This window comes from Ipomoea triloba, chromosome 1 (assembly GCF_003576645.1).
Source record: "Ipomoea triloba cultivar NCNSP0323 chromosome 1, ASM357664v1".
NCBI classification, from domain to species: Eukaryota; Viridiplantae; Streptophyta; class Magnoliopsida; order Solanales; family Convolvulaceae; genus Ipomoea; species Ipomoea triloba.
Window position 1 is genome coordinate 2018205 of NC_044916.1, and position 20459 is coordinate 2038663.

General features: G+C 31.2%; 2 protein-coding genes across 3 annotated transcripts in view; both read left to right on the forward strand.

Moving 5' to 3' along the window:
- The window catches only part of LOC116027221 (sterol 3-beta-glucosyltransferase UGT80B1), a 713221-nt gene that overhangs the window by 343460 nt on the left and 349302 nt on the right, over window positions 1–20459 (forward strand). The window lies entirely within an intron of this gene.
- LOC116027078 lies at window positions 494–5931 on the forward strand. Its single transcript, XM_031268506.1, has 4 exons — window positions 494–1871; window positions 2664–3235; window positions 3341–3560; window positions 4037–5931. Exons 1-4 carry the CDS (start codon window positions 630–632, stop codon window positions 5384–5386), a joined length of 3384 nt encoding a protein of 1127 aa, XP_031124366.1. The 5' UTR covers window positions 494–629; the 3' UTR covers window positions 5387–5931.

Sequence of the window (20459 nt, forward strand, 5' to 3'; positions counted from 1 at the left end):
ATATAATAATTCATAAACAAAAAAAATAAAAGATAAATCACACTTCTTTAAAAAAAAAAAAAATAATAAATTACACTAGAACTACTTCGTGTCATAATTTGACAAAGAGACACACGCTTAGCCACCGTTAGGCAATACAAATCTTATGACTATCAACTCTTATATACGAGTACGAGTATATAAGTCAAGTAGTTTGTAACTCAATGGAATTTATGTGACATTTTCATACTTCAATAAATTGAGAAAATATGTATAGGCACATAGTAAGATACTACATTATAATAGAGACAGTATTATTCAAAAAAATGTACGAGTATATAATAATTTGTATATATTAAATAGAAAAAAACATAATTACATGTTTTTTTACTATTTATTTATTTTATAAAATTTGTACTCCATATTTAATACAAATTATAATCTATATCCAAATCCCAATATTTAGTGATTTAATTGAATTAATTTATTTATAAGATTTTTCGTGAGAGAAAGCGCCTCGCTGGTAACGCACACAGATCATCATTCAACGCCTCCTTCGGCCGCCCCCTCGTAGCCTCACTGTAACCTACACGTATAGCTGCGCTGCATAGCTAAGCTTCCTCGTAATCGCCGTTCGAATTCCGGCGAAAATGTTGCCGCCGGAGCTCCAACCGCGGACGGTCCGTCCCTACATTTCGTCCTCGATAAGCGTTCCGAATCTCTCATCCACTCTGACCAGCGGCTACAGCCCCAAACGGAACCCTAGCCTCAGTCCCGATGCTTCGTTCTACGGTCTCGGCAGCATCGCTTCTTCTAGATCGCTCAAGAACTCCAGGTTTGCTCCCTCATCTTTCGCGCACAACGCTAGAATCGCCGTTGCCCTGATCCCTTGTGCCGCCTTCCTCCTTGACCTAGGCGGTACTCCCGTGATCGCCACCATCACTTTCGGCCTCATGGCGGCCTACATCCTGGATTCTCTCAATTTGAAGTCCGCTTCATTTTTCGCGGTTTGGTTCTCCCTCATCTTCGCTCAGATTGCTTTCTTCTTCAGCTCCTCACTTACTGTCACCTTCAATTCCATTGCTCTCGGCCTTCTCGCCACATTGGTTTGTGCTCTAGTCAATTTCCTGATTGGAGTTTGGGCTTCGCTGCAATTCAAGTGGATTCAGATAGAAAATCCTACCATTGTGATGGCTCTTGAGCGGCTTTTGTTTGCCTGTATTCCGGTAATAGCTTCTACCATTTTCACCTGGGCAACAGTCTCCGCAGTTGGTATGATCAATGCGGCTTATTATCTCATGGTATTTAATTGCATATTCTATTGGCTTTTCTCGATTCCCCGTGTATCATCGTTCAAGATGAAGCAAGAAGTGAGTTACCATGGCGGAGAGGTTCCAAATGACAGTCTAATCCTTGGTCAGCTTGAGAGTTGTTTGCACACCCTCAACCTTTTGTTCATACCTCTGATGTTTCATATTGCTTCCCATTATTCGGTTATGTTCTCCTCCAGTGCTGCTGTTTGTGATTTGTGTCTTCTTTTCTTCATCCCCTTTTTATTTCAATTGTATGCCTCCACTAGAGGGGCTCTGTGGTGGGTCACTAAGAATGACCACCAGTTGCAGAGCATTCGCATGGTGAATGGTTCTATTGCTTTGGTTGTTGTTGTAATTTGCCTGGAGGCTAGAGTTGTTTTCCATTCATTTGGGAGATACATTCAGGTCCCACCACCATTCAATTACTTGCTTGTCACCATTTCAATGCTTGGAGGGGCAGCAGCAGCAGCTGCTTATGCTCTTGGGATGATATCTGATGCTTTTTCTTCATTAGCATTCACTGTTGTGGGTGTCATCGTGAGTGCAGCCGGAGCTATTGTAATAGGATTTCCTGTACTGGTATGCATTTTATGTTCTGTAGCTTATCTTAATTGTGCTTTTCTTGATACCTCTCTAGTTCTAGATTCATGATGATTTGTTTTTTTTTTTTGTTTTTTTTTGTTTTTGTTTTTTTGTTTTTTGTTTTTTTGTCTTTTGATGTTAATTACGACTAATAAATCTTCCACAAGTTTCGCTTCTGAGCTGCAGTGTTCACAGGGTGCTTCAGTTGGCCATGTTTACTAGTTTGGTGCTTATCATCCATATATATATATTTTTAAATATAAATTAGCCAGCTTTATGAGCACAAACTTGTTTTTATATGTTCTCAGAATATTTATCTTCTTTTTTATTATTGTCAACAATCCAATGCTATACTGGCTATTGGTAAAAAATTTTGTGCTACACCTAGAAAGGATTAAAACTATAGTTAAAGCAAACATATGATCTGTACCCTCACCTGCAACCCAATGCAAAGATATGTAGTCCATTCAAACTTTCCAACTGGCCTCCAAAGGTATCCCATTCATAGCATATGAAATTCAAGATATAATATTATGAAGTTGTTAGAAATGATCATCTATCAATATAATTGTTGATTGAATGACAAAAATTAGATATGAGGTAACTAATAGGGTAGAAGAGAGATAGAAGCCTTGTGCTTCCCACTGTTATCTTAATTTATTAGTCTTCAACAACTTGTTCCTCAAATGACTCAAAATAACTTACATTTTGCTAGTTTCTTTCCCTTCTGTTTTTCAATTCTTTTACCTATTCTGTTTATTGAAAACAGTTCTTTTCTTGTTTTTGCAGTTTATTCCATTACCATCAATTGCTGGATTTTGTTTGGCTAGGTTTTTTACAAAAAAGAGTGCTTCATCATACTTTGCATTTGTTGCACTTGGGAGCTTGATGTTTGCATGGTTTGTGATGCACAATTACTGGGGTCTAAATATTTGGCTGGCTGGAATGTCTTTAAAGTCCTTTTGCAAGCTTATTGTTGGTTGTGTTATCTTGGCAATGACTATTCCTGGTCTAGCTATCCTCCCTCCGAAACTTCGATTTTTAACTGAGTTTGGTTTGATCAGCCATGCATTGCTGCTATGCCACATTGAAAACCAGTTTTTTAGTTACTCTAACATATACTATTATGGGATGGAGAATGATGTGATGTATCCAAGTTATATGGTTTTCATGACTACTTTTTTGGGTTTAGCAATTGTTAGGAGGCTGCTTGTGGACAATCGAATTGGACAGAAGGCAGTCTGGGTTCTAACTTGCCTTTATTTCTCAAAGCTGTCCATGCTTTTCATATCATCGAGGACTGTTTTGTGGGCATCAGCTATTCTTTCTCTTGCTGTTACTCCTCCAGTACTTCTTTATAGGTACTCAGTGAACCTGATATTTATTCATTTTTCTCACGTTTTTATTCCCCCCTCTCCCAATACTTAAATGATTTTTTGAAGATAGTTAAACTGCTAACATCTCAGGGACAGGTCAAGACCTGCATCAAAGATGAAGCCTTGGCAAGGTTATGCGCATACTGTGGTGGTTGCTTTATCAGTATGGTTCTGTCGTGAAACAATATTTGAAGCTCTTCAGTGGTGGAACGGCAGACCTCCATCTGATGGTTTGATTTTAGGTTCCTGTATTCTATTGACAGGATTGGCTTGTCTGCCCATAGTTGTGCTCCATTTCTCCCATGTTATGGTACGAAGTTCTAAAGCTTTTGTTTGTTTTTCCTATTTATTTATCAATTTATATATGTATTTGTGACTGGGGTGGGGAGTGTTCTTCTATTTTCATTTTTGTTATTCTTAAAATTGCTATGGCACATTGAAACAGCACCATGAACACTGTACTGATCTCAATTGAATATTCCATATTCTCTATCATTGACTTGTAAACACTATAGAATCTGTGCTCTTTCAAGGAAAGAGCAATGGACCGTACTCATATACTTGGATGAAATTGCTTGCCTTTCATTGGGATTCTAATAATTCATTGTTCTCTTCTCTCCATACTTTTGTCACATGAACTTGCAAAAAATATAGCTTACCGACAATCTGACACTAATATCCCCATCTTTTGGAAGTGAAGTGTCCTGAAAATATTTTGTTATTTCCATCTTTATCTTTTTCTCCATAATTCATATTAACTGAGAATATCCTTTTTTTTTTGTGCAGTCCGCCAAGAGATGCTTGGTGCTGGTGTTAGCTACAGGCCTGTTGTTTATTTTGATGCAGCCACCTATCCCGTTGTCATTGAACTACCGCTCTGATTTCATTAAAGCTGCTCGTCAATCTGCGGATGACATTTCCATTTATGGTTTCTTTGCATCAAAGCCAACATGGCCATCATGGTTGCTTATAGTGGCAATCCTACTCACACTGGCTGCCATTACCTCAATCATACCCATAAAGTACATTGTTGAATTAAGAACTTTCTATGCCATTGCTATGGGAATTTCTCTTGGAATCTACATATCTGCAGAATATTTTCTTCAGGCGGCAGTCCTGCATGCACTTATTGTTGTTACCATGGTCTGTACATCTGTATTTGTGGTCTTTACCCATTTTCCATCTGCCTCGAGTCCAAAGCTCCTCCCATGGATATTTGCTTTGCTTGTGGCCCTTTTTCCAGTCACTTATTTGTTGGAAGGCCAGGTGAGAATAAACAAAAGCATGCTTGGAGACGATGGAGTGCTGGATGTGGGGGAGGAAGACAGCAAGTTGGCAACATATTTGGCAGTTGAAGGTGCAAGGACATCTCTTCTTGGCTTATATGCTGCAATCCTAATGCTTATAGCTCTTGAGGTGAAGTTTGAACTGGCTTCACTCATGCGAGAAAAAGCGGAAGGGGGTGGATTAAGACATAGCCAGTCTAGTCAGAGCAGCTCTGCCAGTGTCACCCCAAGATTGAGGTTCATGCATCAACGCCGGGCTTCAACTGTTTCTAGCTTTACAATAAAGAGGATGGCTGCCGAGGGTGCCTGGATGCCTGCCGTTGGCAATGTTGCCACAATTATGTGCTTTGCAATATGCCTGATCTTAAATGTCAATCTCACGGGTGGGTCAAACCGTGCTATATTCTTCTTGGCACCCATCTTGCTCCTCATTAATCAGGACTCTGATTTTGTTGCTGGATTTGGGGACAAGCAGAGGTACTTCCCTGTTGCAGTTGCCATCTCATCCTACCTGGTATTAACAGCCCTTTATAGTATATGGGAAGAGTCATGGCATGGAAATGAAGGCTGGGGTTTGGAAATTGGTGGACCAATTTGGTTTTTCGCTGTTAAGAATTTAGCACTCCTCGTTCTTACATTTCCAAGCCATATCCTTTTCAATCGCTTTGTTTGGAGCTACACTAAGCAAGCTGACACACTGCCTTTGCTGACAATACCCCTTAATCTACCATCAGTTTTGATGACAGATATCATCAAGGTCAAGATATTGGGGCTCCTTGGAGTTGTATATTCTTTAGCTCAGTATCTGATATCCAGACAACAATATATTTCGGGATTAAAATATATTTAGACAAGAAGACAATGTGTACTATATGTCCATATGTTCAACCAATTTTCAAGTGAGGAATGAAAGTCTCGGTTTTTCCTGCTTCCAACAGTTCTCTCTCTGTACTTTACCCTGAAGCTTGGAAGCATAAAATGTCTAGCAGCTGCAGGGTGTATCCTTAGGGGTAATTAGTGTAGTGGTCTGCATTTCATATTCTAATACACTTCTCCAGCACTGGCTAATTAAATTTGTAGTTCTCATACTCTTTTATTGTGGTATAACACATGCCATCAGAATTTACAAACTGATTCAGCCCATTGCACCAGAGTTGTGTATATGTTGATAATTCTGTGTGACTGATGCAGCAGCTGATTCCTTATTCACAGATGTTAGCATTGAACCTTTTTATAGATGGTGGGAGAGGAATGAGTGGAAGGCTTATCCCTATCCTCTTGAGATAAAGATAGGGAGAAAGCTTCTCCCCGTCTTCTTCAACTACCGGTATTATTCTCTTCTTCTTCTTCATGTCAACATTTGCCATTTTTTTAAAGAATTCTTGTTTTTGTTCATGAATTTGTTCCCTTAGAATCTCAGCATTCATGAAACTGATTGTCTCATGCCTGGTTCTTTGTACAGAATGTTATGATATATTGATATGCATTGTCTTTTGTGTGTGTATTAGATTTGGTAGAGGTTAGACATAGGAAACCATGTGAATATCTGTTGATAGATCAATCTGGAGCTGTTTGTTAATTACTTCATTTTATGTGTTGGTTTATGAGTGTCACATGAGCCATTTTTGCAGACTAATTCCCAGAGTGTAAAATTCTACTTATCTTTGATCTTTCTTTCTGTAGTCCGGAGATGAAACCACTGAAGAGTTGTATGCACTTTCCAATTTCATATGAATTGGATAGTAATTTTCTGAAGAAAAAAAAAGCTTCAAATGTGTCATAGAACTTTTGTGGTTTGTGAAATTGGACTATTGAACTAAAAACGTGAACAATTGAATTATCGAACACCAAAATTAGTGCAATTAGCATTGTTAGCCGGTCCTCCCACTGAGAACCAGTCAAAATGTTAAGTTTTGATATATTAAGTGGCTGATTTGGTTTTAAAAAAAAGTGGCTGATTTGGAAATGTTGGTGCATATATGATTTATTAGGTGGTATTGACTTTACCAAAATAATTTGGTATATAATGTGACTGATTTGGAAATGTTGGTGCAAATATGAATATATATTTTAACCTTGATGGAGAAGAAGTCTCACTCCTTTTTGGGTGGGATGTTTTAATTGCACTTTTTTTTTGGTATTTTAATTACACAAATTGTAAAAATTTGGTAGCTTATTTGACATTTTTCTTAATTATTATACATGATTTCAAGATCCAATCTAGAGTGTGATCTTACGTGACTTGCACTCATCTTTAATCTTAACAAATTGTTAAAAGAATGGTCTTATACAAATATATTGACAATCCTTGCTAGTGTGGCAATGAATGGTGAATTTTAAATTGTAACTTTCTTTTTTTTTTTATAAATAAAATTCTTATTATGAATGTTATGTCATTGTCAAAATTGAAAGATATTATGCGACAAAGATGCCATGTCATTGCCATTGCCATTTTGGCAATTCATACTATGTTAAGCAGTTGCTAACTACTTAGGTCAGGTCTCAGTTGCATTGAGATTGTGAATTGTGAAATTATCAGAAAACGTATTTGATTTGTAACAAATAAAGAGGAATTCAAATAGTTGAGTGCATTATTTTTTAAATGGGGGTATTTAGCCACACTCTTGTTAAAACTAAGAAGGTATACTTTTTTTGAAATAAAGGTATACTTGACTATTTCATTTAAAAAATGGTTTGTTCACCATTTCAAACTTTGATCTTTTAGACGACAATTTTATAGGTGAGTATTTTGATCATAATAGCACCCGGGGTTGGGTTTGGACAAATGTTTTGACAGTCTTGATTAGAGGAGCAATGCACATATCTCACATTTCTTGCTTAAGGAAATACCTACATATACAATGCAATGAAATGGTTTGGTTAGCACAATTACAAGAAATATTAATTTCCATATAAATTCTCATTATCTTTTATTTTGAGAATGTTACAAAAGGAGAGAAAAATAAAGAATATATTTGTTTGTACATTTCTTCAAACAGAAAATATAGACTATAGAGTAGAGAAAGAAAAGCAGAGAAGGCATAGGGAGACGGAAAAAAAAAAACAAGGAGATGAGATGAAAATCTGAAAAGAAAAGTTTTTTTTTTTGTTTTTTTTTATTTTTAATTGCATTTCTCCAAACATAAACCGGATAATTTGTGAAAAACAAGGGAAAGAGTGAAATTTAAAAAGACTTACAATAATATTGAACAAAACTAACAATGAAGAGAAACGTCAATGTTTTAGGAGTCATCATCGTAGGTATTAATGTTTTTTTTTTAGCTTAATTTTACTCACTCTATGTTATTATTTCCCTTTTAAGGCAGTGAAATCCATTAATTTGAAGACAACTTAATGATGATGTTTTTGTTTTGTTTTTGTAGCAACCCGTTAGACACTCCTTACATAAATTACCATATGATATGTCATCGTTTATTGGATATTTTTTTTAATACTTGATTATTACATGAATTCTTATTAACTTATGATGAGGATGAGAGGTTAATCAATTCTTATTATTGCACGTCATGAGAGTGAAAATTAAGTAGTGATTTTAGTGCGTGAGAATAACAATTTTCTTTCCTTTTAAAGAAGAATATTATGAAATTATTTCTTAATACATACAAGATACTTTTTTTTTTATCACTCATTTCGTCACATACTATTTTTGCATTGTTATAGTCATGTCACATATGTGATATGTCCGACTTCAGTTGCGAACGACTATTGCCACTATTGCCATTTGCCAGCCATTTGGAAATTCAAGCGACATTTGGCACTTGTAAACTACGGAAATTGTCATAATATGTATTTAATTGTCACAAACAAATAAAGAGTACTTCAATGTCTTCTGTGGCTGGCTTTGGGCAAACAAATAACTGACAGTCTTCATTGCTATTGCAAAACACTTTTCTCACATTTCTTGCATCAGCCTCATCAAAGATCATACCTACATAAAATACCATGAATATTCACCATGGTTATATTCAATATTATGATAAAATACTTATTTTTTGTAGTGATTATATTCGATATTATGATTGCAAAAATGGTCGACATATAGTAAAATTACATATTTCTTTTCTTAAAAGGTTGAATCCCCAATCCCAAGGTCTCCCACGCCCCGACAAAGCTTTGGTAACTCAACTGAACACAGTTGCTCCCACACTGTAGTGAGACTCGATCCCTGGTCTCTTTTATCAAATTTCACCATTGTGACCAGTTGAGCTACCCATGCAGGCAAAATTACATATTTCTGACCACCCAATAAGTAGGGAAACTTTTTACAAATTTTAATAACTTTTCAAATAATCAGAACTTTAGACGGAGCTAAAAATTGCTACCTCCGTCTCTATATTGTTTTAAATATACATATATGGAGGATGATGCAAAGACTGATGTGGATGTAATATTACTCCCTCTTGGTCCAAATATTCAAAAGAGACATCCATAACTTCTTGCATTTTTGTTTCAAAAAAAAAAAAAAAACTTCTTGCATTTTTATAGATTTTTTAATTGAATGGAGGACTATAATTGCATCCTCAATTGATTTTGATAATGGAGACATTGATGGTTGCCTTCGTTTTTTGTTTTGTGTATTTTTTTTTTTTAATCTTTAATACTAGAGTTATGTTAATTCCTAAATAGTTCAATGGCTTATTTGTACCTTTTCCTAATAAATTTTATTAGAGTTTAATAGATTTATTATTGCAAGGGTTAAAAATGAAACTTTCTTGAAGAGTTGTGGGTGTATATTGCAATGATAAAAAGTTATATACTAAAACAGCTAGCAATGAACAATTGAGGGGTATTTAACTGCACTTTTATTAAATCTAAGAAATGATTTGTTCACCATTATATTTCACACTTTGATTTTTTAGCGAAGCATTTGCACTACAAATACATAGGTGAGTACTAGAGTTACAATGGGCGCCCGGGTTTACTGGAGGCGGACAAATGAATTGACAGTCTTCATCGGAGTGGCAAAACACAGGTTGCACATTTCTTGCCTCAGCCTCAAAGAAACCACCACCTACATATACAAACAATGAAATGCTTAATTACCACAATTACAACAAATATTAATTACATTTATTAAGTGGAGAAATTCGATCTTCATTTTAAAAAAATAAGAAGAAAAAAAGCTAGAGAAGGAAAAATAGATTAGAGAATACATTTATTTGTACATTTTTTTTTGCTAATAGAAAATAAGATGTGGATAAATGAAAAGAGTGAAAAAGAAAAGTAAATAAAATTAGAGAATATGGTGTGGTAAAATGAAAAAATAGAGATTATGGTTATTAAAGGAAACATAAAATTGAAATGAATACATACGATAACTTTTTGTTTGGAATAGCTAGGTCGGTAGGGAATCGAAGTATCATTTATTTGGCTAATTAGCAGAGTAATTTATCGTTGTGAAGTAATAATTTGTGAATAACAAGGAAAAAAGGGAATAGAAAAAGACTTACAATATTGAATGAGACAAATATGAAGAGAATGTTCAATGCTTTGAGATACAAAATGACGTCAAAAGTTTTGGTTTGATTGCATTTGTTGCTTAGTAAAGAAAATTAAAAATTGTTAAGATAGTGTGTTTCTCATGCCTGAAGACAATGATCAAATGTTTCTATGTTTGTGCTAAGTTTTAAGTTTATTATACCAGAGTTAGACTCGTAACAAGTCATACTAAAGTTATAAAAATATTTTTAGAATTGAAGAACATTGAAATAAGAGGCTAAGAAGTGAAAAAATAATGTTGTGAAAGTGGTAAAGAGAATAAAATGTAAATTTTCTATTTTACCTTGAAATTTTAAATATTTTTAAAATTTTCCGTCAAATTTAATTGTCAGGGACCAAATGCGCCACTTCGTTCATAACTGAGGTACTAAATTCGGATACTGACATAACTCAGGAATTGAGTTGGTACTTTTGGTATATCTTAGGAACCAAAGATGCAATTTTCCCTTACATTTATTAAGTGGAGAAATTCATTCTTCATTAAAAAAAAAAAAAAACTAGAGAAGAAAAATTGATTAGAGAATACATTTTTTTGCACACTTTTTCCCAAGTAGAAAAAATAAGATGAATGAAAAAAGTGAAAAAGAAAAGTAAACAAAATTAGAGAATATGGTGTAGGGAAACGAAAAAATAGAGAATATGGTTATTGAAGCAAGCATGAAATTGAAAATTTGAAATGAATCCATACGATAACTTTTTGTTGGGAATAGGTCGGTAGAGAAACGAAGTATCATTTATTTGCCTAATTAACGGAGTAATTTATTGTTGTGAAGTAATAATTTGTGAATAACAAGGAAAAAAGTGAATATAAAAAGACTTACAAAATTGAGTGAGACAAATAATGAAGAGAATGTTCAATGCTTTAGAAGCCATTCTTGTAGATATTAATTTTCTTACTTTTACTCCTTCTATGTTACTATGAATCGGTGAATGCATTTGTATTTATAGTGGGAGGGAGATCAATACAAAACAAAAGAAATGGAAAGAAATCTTAAAATAATTTAAATAATTTGCAAGTTTGGTAATTCTATATATATATATATATATATATATATATATATATATATATATATATATATATAATTGTTATTTTTATTTGCAAATTTCCCTTTTAGGCTGTGAAATTTATTAATTAGAAGAAAATATAACACTATAAATCAATACAGAAATCATTACATAACGTATCTACATTTGCATTTATAGTGAAAGGGAGATCATTACAACATAAATGCGAAAAAATCTTAATATAATTTAAATAATTTGTAAGTATATATAGAAAATTTTAAATTTTATTTGCAAATTTCCCTCTTAGGTTGTGAAATTTATTAATTTGAAGAAAGCGTAACACTTGAAACCTATACAAAAGTCATTACATAACGTATTTTCATTTATTTATATTTATAGTGGGCGGGAGATCATTACAAAACAACATGAATGAAAAGAAAATCTTAATATAATTTAAATAATTTGCAAGTATATACAAAAAAATTTTAATTTTAATTTGAAAATTTCTCATTTAGGTTGTGAAATTTATTAATTAGAAGAAAACGTAACGCTAGAGACCTATATAGAAATCAGTGTACAACGTATTTGAATTTGTTTTTATAGTGGGAGGGATATCAATACAAAACAACAAAAATGAAAAAAAAAAATCTTAATATAATTTAAATAATTTGCAAGTATATATAGAAATTTTTAATTTTTATTTGCAAATTTCCCTTTTAGGTTGTGAAATTTATTTATTTGCAGAAAACGTAATGCTAGAAATCTATACAAAAATCATTACATAACGTATTTACATTTTTATTTATAGTGGGCGAGAGAGCATTACAAAACAACATAAATGGAAAAAAATCTTACTACAATTTAAATAATTCGCAAGTATATATAGTAAAATTATAATTTTTATTTGCAAATTTTCCATTTAGGTTGTGAAATTTATTAATTAGAAGAAAACGTAACGCTAGAGACCTATATTGAAATCACTACATAACGTATCATCACTTTATTGAATCCTTTTTATACTCCATTGAAAATTTCAACGTATCATAATTCATAACGTACCATCACTCTATAATCCATTGAAATCACTACATAAAGTATCATCACTTTATTGGAAATTTTATTTTTAATTTTCAAATTTCCCTTTTAGGTTGTGAAATTTATTAATTAGAAGTAAACGTAATGCTAGAGACCAATATAGAAATCACTACATAACATATCATCACTTTATTGAATACTTTTTATACTCTATTTGTCCCATTTTACTTGTCTATTTATTATTCATTGGTCAAATTATCATCTTTTTTCTTCTTTTTTTTTGGTTTTTTTTTGAGTACTTTTGGTTTTTTTTTTTTTAATTATCTTTAAATTAAAATATTTTATGTTTAATAGTACTTTTTGAAAATAAAGAAACTCATTCATTTAATCATAAGCTGAAACAATTACAAATAGGATCAATGGAACGGTATACCATTCCTTATAGTCAGACATAGAAACAATTTCCCTAGCAATCCTACAAAGAACTTGATTTGCAGACTGTTTCACAAATTTGAAGCTAAATCCGTTGGATGAACTTAACGCTTCTTTAATATCATTGAATAATTGATCAAACGTAGTCAAGATTGACTTCGGTTGGAAAGTCTTGCACACCACCTGAGTATTTATTTTCAACCTTACGTTCATTGACAATACATCCATCGATCTGAACTGCAGATGCTTTATTTCATGGTCATCTTTGTCACCCAGGATGAGGTTCACATACGCCATGACCAACTTTTATGTTTAATAGTACTTTTAAATCATAGAAATATTACATTTCAATATAATAAAGGGAAAATTGTAATTTATGTCTCTCACAAATATGTAAATTATTAATGCCACCACTTAATTATTAGTGATGAAAATATTGCTCCTCAATTTTCAAAACGTGACATATATTGCTTTTCCCCTAAATTATTAGTGGTGTAAATGTGGTTACCCGTCGTTTCCCCTGTTTGAATACCATGTTTTTTCCCTCTATTTTTCTTTCTTCGTTTGTACTCCTTCCGTTGACAACAATATTTCTCCTTTTTCTTATTAATGGAGGAGTAATATATGTTTCATTTTGAAAATTATGTTCATATTTCTATGCTTACTAAGTTGTACATTGCACTACAAATATTATATTATCATTTTTATCAAACGAAATTGACCTTATACCTTTAAACTTTTGTTAGTATATATAAAATGAAATCATAATTATATTTAATCATTTACAATATCTAAAATTCTTACTTTAAGAAATATTACTTATACAATAATTATTCCCAAACTATGGGTCCCGCTCTAGGCAAGGGTAGGCTGGGCTCATGTTTGGAGTCGCCGACCTCACCTCCTACGTATGTGCATGGCCGAATTTTAGGTCGTGCAAGATGGGCAACAACACAGAGCCTCAATTTTTCGAGGGTCCAATATTGATTTTTGACCTAGCTACTTAAGAAATAAAAAAAAAATAAAAAATCTACAATTGATCTTAAAACTCATCGTTTTAATTAAAATCACTCCTCTCTCCTAGTAATTAGGACGTAATTAATTGAGCAACGTAAAACCATTATGTTTCACCCAACGACACAAATGATGTCTCAAGCCTTGAATATGCAGAGATAACGTGAAACATGTACCCTTTACCACCAATACCATTCACCATTCATCATTAAATATTGCGCTTATACTTTTGGTAGGTCCTCATTTATTTATAAGAACGGGACCATAAAAAATCCAAAAACTGGCCTTGTGTATATGTATATAGTACGTATATGTATAAGTATAAGGAAAGGATATACAAAATTTTACTTAAAGATGATGTAGTTTAGTTAGTGGGTAAAGGTGTTTTAATTATAAAGATCACGGGTTCAAAACTTCTTGTTGATATTTTATAAACAGGATCGTATAGACAAAATAGGGACGATTTGACACAATTGAAATACCAAAACTGATAATGTTATAAAGAGAAAAGATAATAAAATTTTAAAATATTAATGTACTAAGTAAAATTTTAATAGAGTTTAATAGTTTTATTATTGCAGGGGTTTAAAGTAAAACTTTCTTGAATAGTTGGGGCTTATATTGCAACGATAAAAGGTTATAGACTAAAATCGCTAGCAATGAACAATTTAAGCTCTAAAATTTCATACCCTCCCCCTTCTTTCTTCCATACTTTTCAAAGATGGGCATTATGAAATTATTTCCTAATGCATGGCACTTTTTGTCATTATCGCTTCATCTCATACTATTTTTGCGTTGTTATATATAGTCATGTTACATACTCCATGTCAACTATCATTATCATGTCACTCTTTAATATAATAAAATTATAAATGTTCAAAATATTATTAAGAAGAATAAATATAGAGAGTGCTAAAAATTGCTACCCCCATCTCTAGATAGAGGAGATGGTAGCATCGGTTCATATTCTTCCGTCAAGGTTGATGAAGGATGTGCCTATACCTCTTTCTTCAAATATATTTTTTTTAAATTTTATGGTATTTTTTAAATACATAGATGGAGGATGATGCAAAGATTGATGTGGAATTGTATTTGAAATTTTAATTTTGTGTTAAATTTTATTCATGATTTGATCCAAAACTGACAATGTTATAAAAAGTCAAGATAATAAAATTTTAAAATAACAATGTACTAAGTAATACTTTAATAGAGTTTAATAATTTTGTTATTGCAAAGGTTAAAAATGAAACTTTCTTGAAGAGTTGGGATGTATATTGCAACGATAAAAAATTTATAGATTAAAATCGCTCGGTGCTAGCAATGAACAATTGAGGGGTATTTAACCACACTCTAATTAAATCCAAGAAATGGTCTGTTCACCATTTCACACTTGGATTTTTTAGCGAAGCATTTACATCACAGACACATAGGTGAGTTCTTAAGTAGCAATAGACGTCTGGTTTTACTGGAGGCGGACAAATAGTTTGACAGTCTGCATCGGTGTGGCAAAGTCGCACATTTATTGCCTCAACCTCAAAGAAACCACCACCTACATATACAAGCAATGAAATTCTTACCACAATTACAATAAATATAATTACATTTCTTAAGTGGAGAAATTCAATCTTCATTTAAAAAAAAAAAAAAAAAAAACAAAGCTAGAGAAGAAAAATTGATTTGAGAATACATTTATTTGTACACTCTTTTCCAAATAGAAAAAATAAGATGTAGATAAATGAAAAAAAAAGTGAAAAAGAAATGTAAACAAAATTAGAGAATACGGTGTGGTGAAACGAAAAATTAGAGAAAAATTAGAGAATATGGTTATTGAAGCAAGCATGAAATAAATTGTGAATAACAAGGAAAAAAGAGAATAGAAAAAGACTTACAATATTGAATGAGACAAATAATGAAGAGAATGTTTAATGCTTTAGAAGCCATTCTTGTAGATATTAATTTTCTTATTTTTACTCCTTCTATTCTCCCAAATAGACTCCTTCTATGTTACTATGAATAGGAGAATGCATTTGTATTCATAGTGGGAGGGAGATCAATACAAAACAACAGAAATGGAAAAAGAAAAATTTACTATAATTTAAATAATTTGCAAGTTTGGTAATCTATATATATAGAAAATTTTTATTTTTATTTTTATTTGCAAATTTCCCTTTTATGATGTGAAATTTATTAATTAGAAGAAAATATAACGCTAGAAACCTATACATAAATCATTACATAACTTATCTGCATTTGCATTTATAGTCGAAGGGAGATCGTTACAAATCAACAGAAATGGGAAAAATCTCAATATAATTTAAATAATTTGTAAGTATATATAGAAAATTTTAAATTTTATTTGCAAATTTCCCTTTTAGGCTGTGAAATTTATTAATTTGAAGAAAGCATAACGCTAGAAACCTATACAGAAATCATTACATAACGTATTTGCATTTATATTTATAGTGGGCGGGAGATCATTACAAAACAACATAGATGAAAAAAAAATCTTAATATAATTTAAATAAGGGAAAATAACACTTTTTCCCCTATGTTATGTGCATATAGCATTTTTTCTCCCTGTGTTATTAAAGTTGCACTTTTTTCCCCTGAAATGTTAAATTGTCATTTTTACTCTTAAAAATATTATTTCATTTATTTTTCTTTTTCAACAAATTATTACTTATATGTATGGATGATCACGATTCGATTCGAACCTAACCAAATACTGTAGCAATCATACCGAAATAGTAGGACGGTTCTGGTTACGATTCAGAACCGGAAAAAAAAATTAAATAATTGTTGAACCGTGAACCGGAATTGAACCACAGTCATATATAGTTAAAATTATCAAACACTTATTTTGATAAATCGTACGGTTCGATTCCAATTTCGATTTTGAACCGCCAATCAAAACTTATTTATTTATTTTTTAATTTTATTTATTATTTAAAAATAGTCCAAATTCAACAATTATTTTATTTTATTTTTTCGGTTCTGAATCGTAACTGTAACCGTCCATACTATTTAAGTTCAATTGCTACAGTGTTCGATTAGGTTCGTATCGAACCGTGATCTTCCATACATATTAGTAATAATTGGTTGGAGAATAAAAATAAATGAAATAATTATTTTTAAGGGCAAAAATGTCAATTTAACATTACAGGGGGAAAAACTATCACTTTTAAAATAACTGAGGGGGGAAAACTACCACTTTACTAACACAGGGGGAAAAAGTGCTATATGCACATAACATAGGGGAAAAAAGTGTCATTTTCCCTTTAAATAATTTGCAAGTATATATAGAAAATTTTTAATTTTTATTTGCAAATTTTCCATTTAGGTTGTGATATTTATTAACTAGAAGAAAACGTAATGCTAGAAACCTATATAGAAATCAGTGCATAACGTATTTGAATTTGTATTTATAGTGCGAGGGGTATCAATACAAAAATACAGAAATGAAAAAAATCTTAATATAATTTAAATAATTTGCGAGTATATATAAATATTTTTAATTTTTATTTGCAAATTTCCCTTTTAGGATGTGAAATTTATTTATTTGAAGCAAACGTAACGCTAGAAATCTATACAAAAATCATTACATAACGTATTTGCATTTATATTTATAGTGGGCGGGAGATCATTACAACACAACATAAATGGAAAAAATTCATACTATAATTTAAATAATTTGCAAGTATATATAGAGAAATTATTATTTTTATTTGCAAATTTCCCATTTATGTTGTGAAATTTATTAATTAGAAGAAAACGTAACGCTAGAGACCTATATAGAAATCACTACATAACATATCATCACTTTATTGAATACGTAGTACTTTTTATACTCCATTGAGAACTTCAATGTATCATAACGCACCATCACTCTATACTCCATTGAAATCACTACATAAAGTATCATCACTTTATTGAAAATTTTAATTTTTATTTGCAAATTTCCCTTTTAGGCTGTGAAATTTATTAATTAGAAGAAAACATAACGCTAGAGACCAATATAAAAATCACTACATAACATATCGTCACTTTATTGAATACTTTTTATACTCAATCTGTCCAATTTTACCTATCTATTTATTATTCATTGGTCAAATTATTAATATTTTCTTTTTGTTTATTTTTTTGGTATTTTTTTTAATTATCTTTAGATTTAATTTTTTATTTAATAATACTTTTAATGTAATTTATAGATATATAAATTTTAAATATTAATATTAAATTCAATATTATAAAAATTTGCGTTAAAAATAATTTTGATTAAGTCTCGTTAATCAAAATGGACACATAAAATGAGACGGAATGATGAGGTTAACCATTTCACAAGTAAGCCATGAAAATAAATACTGTAATTTTTTTTTTTAAAATCATGTCATTCTTGGGAATGTAAATTATGTACTATTTTTAAAATTTTAATTTTTACAACCAAGGAGATTGGGTGCCAAACCTTTTGATTATGTAGTGATTTTTATATGTAGTGATTTTGCAAATTTCCCTTTTAGGTTGTGAAATTTATTAATTAGAAGAAAATGTAATGCTAGAGACCTATAAGAAATCACTATATAATGTATTATCACTTTATTGAATATTTTTTATACTGCATTGAAAATTTCAACGTATCATCACTCTATAATCTCCATTGAAATCACTACATAACGTATCATCACTTTATTGAAAATTTTAATTTTTATTTGTAAATTTTTCTTTTAGGTTGTGAAATTTATTAATTAGAAGAACGAGACTCAAAAATCCTAAAACCGGACCTGGGTATGTGTATATAGTATATGTATAATTATAAGTAAAAAATATACAAACATTTATTTAAAGATGATGTAGTTTAGTTGGTATGTAAATGTGTTTTTGTTATAAAGGTACGGGTTCAAATCTTGTTGGTTATATTTTATAAACATTCTCGCTCCCTCTATACGTGTAATTTATAACCACACTTTTAATATATTTTATACTTATATTTATAACATGATTTTAATAGGATTGTGTAGAAGAAATAGTGACGATTTGACACAATTGAAAATGAAACATTTAGAGAAGAAGATTGTTAATTTTCTATTATATATACAGATGAAATACCATAACTAACAACTAGGGGTGGAAATAGGCTAGGTCGAGCCGAGCTTTAGAAATTTAGGCATGGGCCTGCTATGAAAATCTAAAGCCTGAGCCTGGGCCTGTATGTAGGCTTTTTTTTAGGCTTAAGCCTGAGCCTATAGTTGGCCTAGCCTGGTCTGAAGCCTTTTTAAAAGCCTATTTAACATATAGGCTTTTAAAAAGGCTTTAAAATAGATCATAAATAGGCTTTGAACCTATTTAAGGCCTCCATTTTTAAGCCTTTTAAAGTATACATGTAAAAAATTTACAAAAAATACCTAAGTTCAATTGTATTATTATTTGTTATCCTATATAATATTATAAATAATTAACAATCAACTCATATAATTAAGTTGCGATATTTTATTAAATATTATGACAGTAAGAACAGTTAATAAAAAAAATTAAACAATAAGAATATATACAACAGGATTAGGAGTAATATTTATAGTTGAATCATAATTTAGAATGAGATTTTGGAGGTGGAAGGTTAGAGTGTGATAGTTATATATACTTGGGATTGTATTGTAAATATAAAAATATATATTAGGTATAAAATAGAATATATATATATATATATATAGGCCAGGCTTGTAGGCCTGAAGGCCGAGCCTGGTAAATATAAGCCTGGCCTGTTTAGTTAAATAGGCTTTTGAAATTGGCTCAAGCCTGTCCTTTCTAGTAAACGAGCAAAGATAATAAAATTTTAAAATAGCAATGTATAAGTAAAATTTTAATAAAGTTTAATAGTTTTATTATTGCAGGGGTTAAAATGAAACTTTTTTGAAGAGTTGGGGGTTTATATTGCAACAATTGAGTTTAGACTAAAATTGCATCCCCTCCCCCTTTTTTCTTCTTTTCAAAGAAGAGCATTATGAAATTATTTCCTAATGCTTGGCACTTTTTGTCATTATCGCTTCATCACATATTATTTTTGCGTTGTTACATATAGTCATATTACATACTCCATTTTAACTATCGATAACACTATCATTATCATGTCATTCTTTAATATAATAAAATTATAAATTGTTAGTACAAAATTAATATGAAAATATTAATTTAATTTTTAAATTGGCATATGTTAGTTGGTTTTGATTGATTTATAAAAAAATTTGGTGGTTCATATTCGTCATGAAGTTTTTGATGCTATGTTTGAGGAGTCAAATCTGATGGAGTAACCACCAAAGCAAGGTGGCTGAATTTTCTCAACAATTGTGTGGATATTATTCATCTCACCATGAAATGGCGTGAGATAGTGGAAACGAAGTAGCCTAAAAATATGGCGTCCTTACACAATAAAAGGAGAGCATTGTAATGACGAAATTTGAAGTTTCAAGGACAATTATTACTAGAATTATCCACTAATTAAATTCGTGTAAGAAACTTCAAGAAAAATAGGGACAGATTGGAGTTCTACTCTTTTTGATACTTGTACAAGCTAAATCGAAATTCAGCTTGGTTATACTTTGTGTAATTGGTAGAATTAGCTCAAACTATATTTGTAAATTTTTTCATAGAGTTGTATTATAAGGTTAATGTTGAAAATATAAATGCAAATTCTTTGTTAGACGCGAGACTTCGCATTTACTCCAAAGGTATTTGCAGAGAAAATTTCTTGTCTTGATCCCTTTGGCACCACCAGTAAGATCTGTCTAAAATCACCACCTAATACCACGCTCTTGGTATAAAATGTACAATATAATAACAAGGTTGAATTAATTTATTTATGTTAATTTAATTTGAATTAATTTATATAGAATGTTATTCAAGTATACTTTACACAAACAATTAAC

What these genes read in the sequence shown, in the direction of transcription:
- LOC116027078 (XM_031268506.1), top strand. Translation starts at nt 630, where the DNA reads ATGTTGCCGCCGGAGCTCCAACCGCGGACGGTCCGTCCCTACATTTCG. An exon ending in CCTCCAGTACTTCTTTATAG is followed by an intron (nt 3,236 to 3,340) that starts GTACTCAGTGAA and finishes CTAACATCTCAG; the next exon opens with GGACAGGTCAAGACCTGCAT. An exon ending in TCCATTTCTCCCATGTTATG is followed by an intron (nt 3,561 to 4,036) that starts GTACGAAGTTCT and finishes TTTTTTGTGCAG; the next exon opens with TCCGCCAAGAGATGCTTGGT.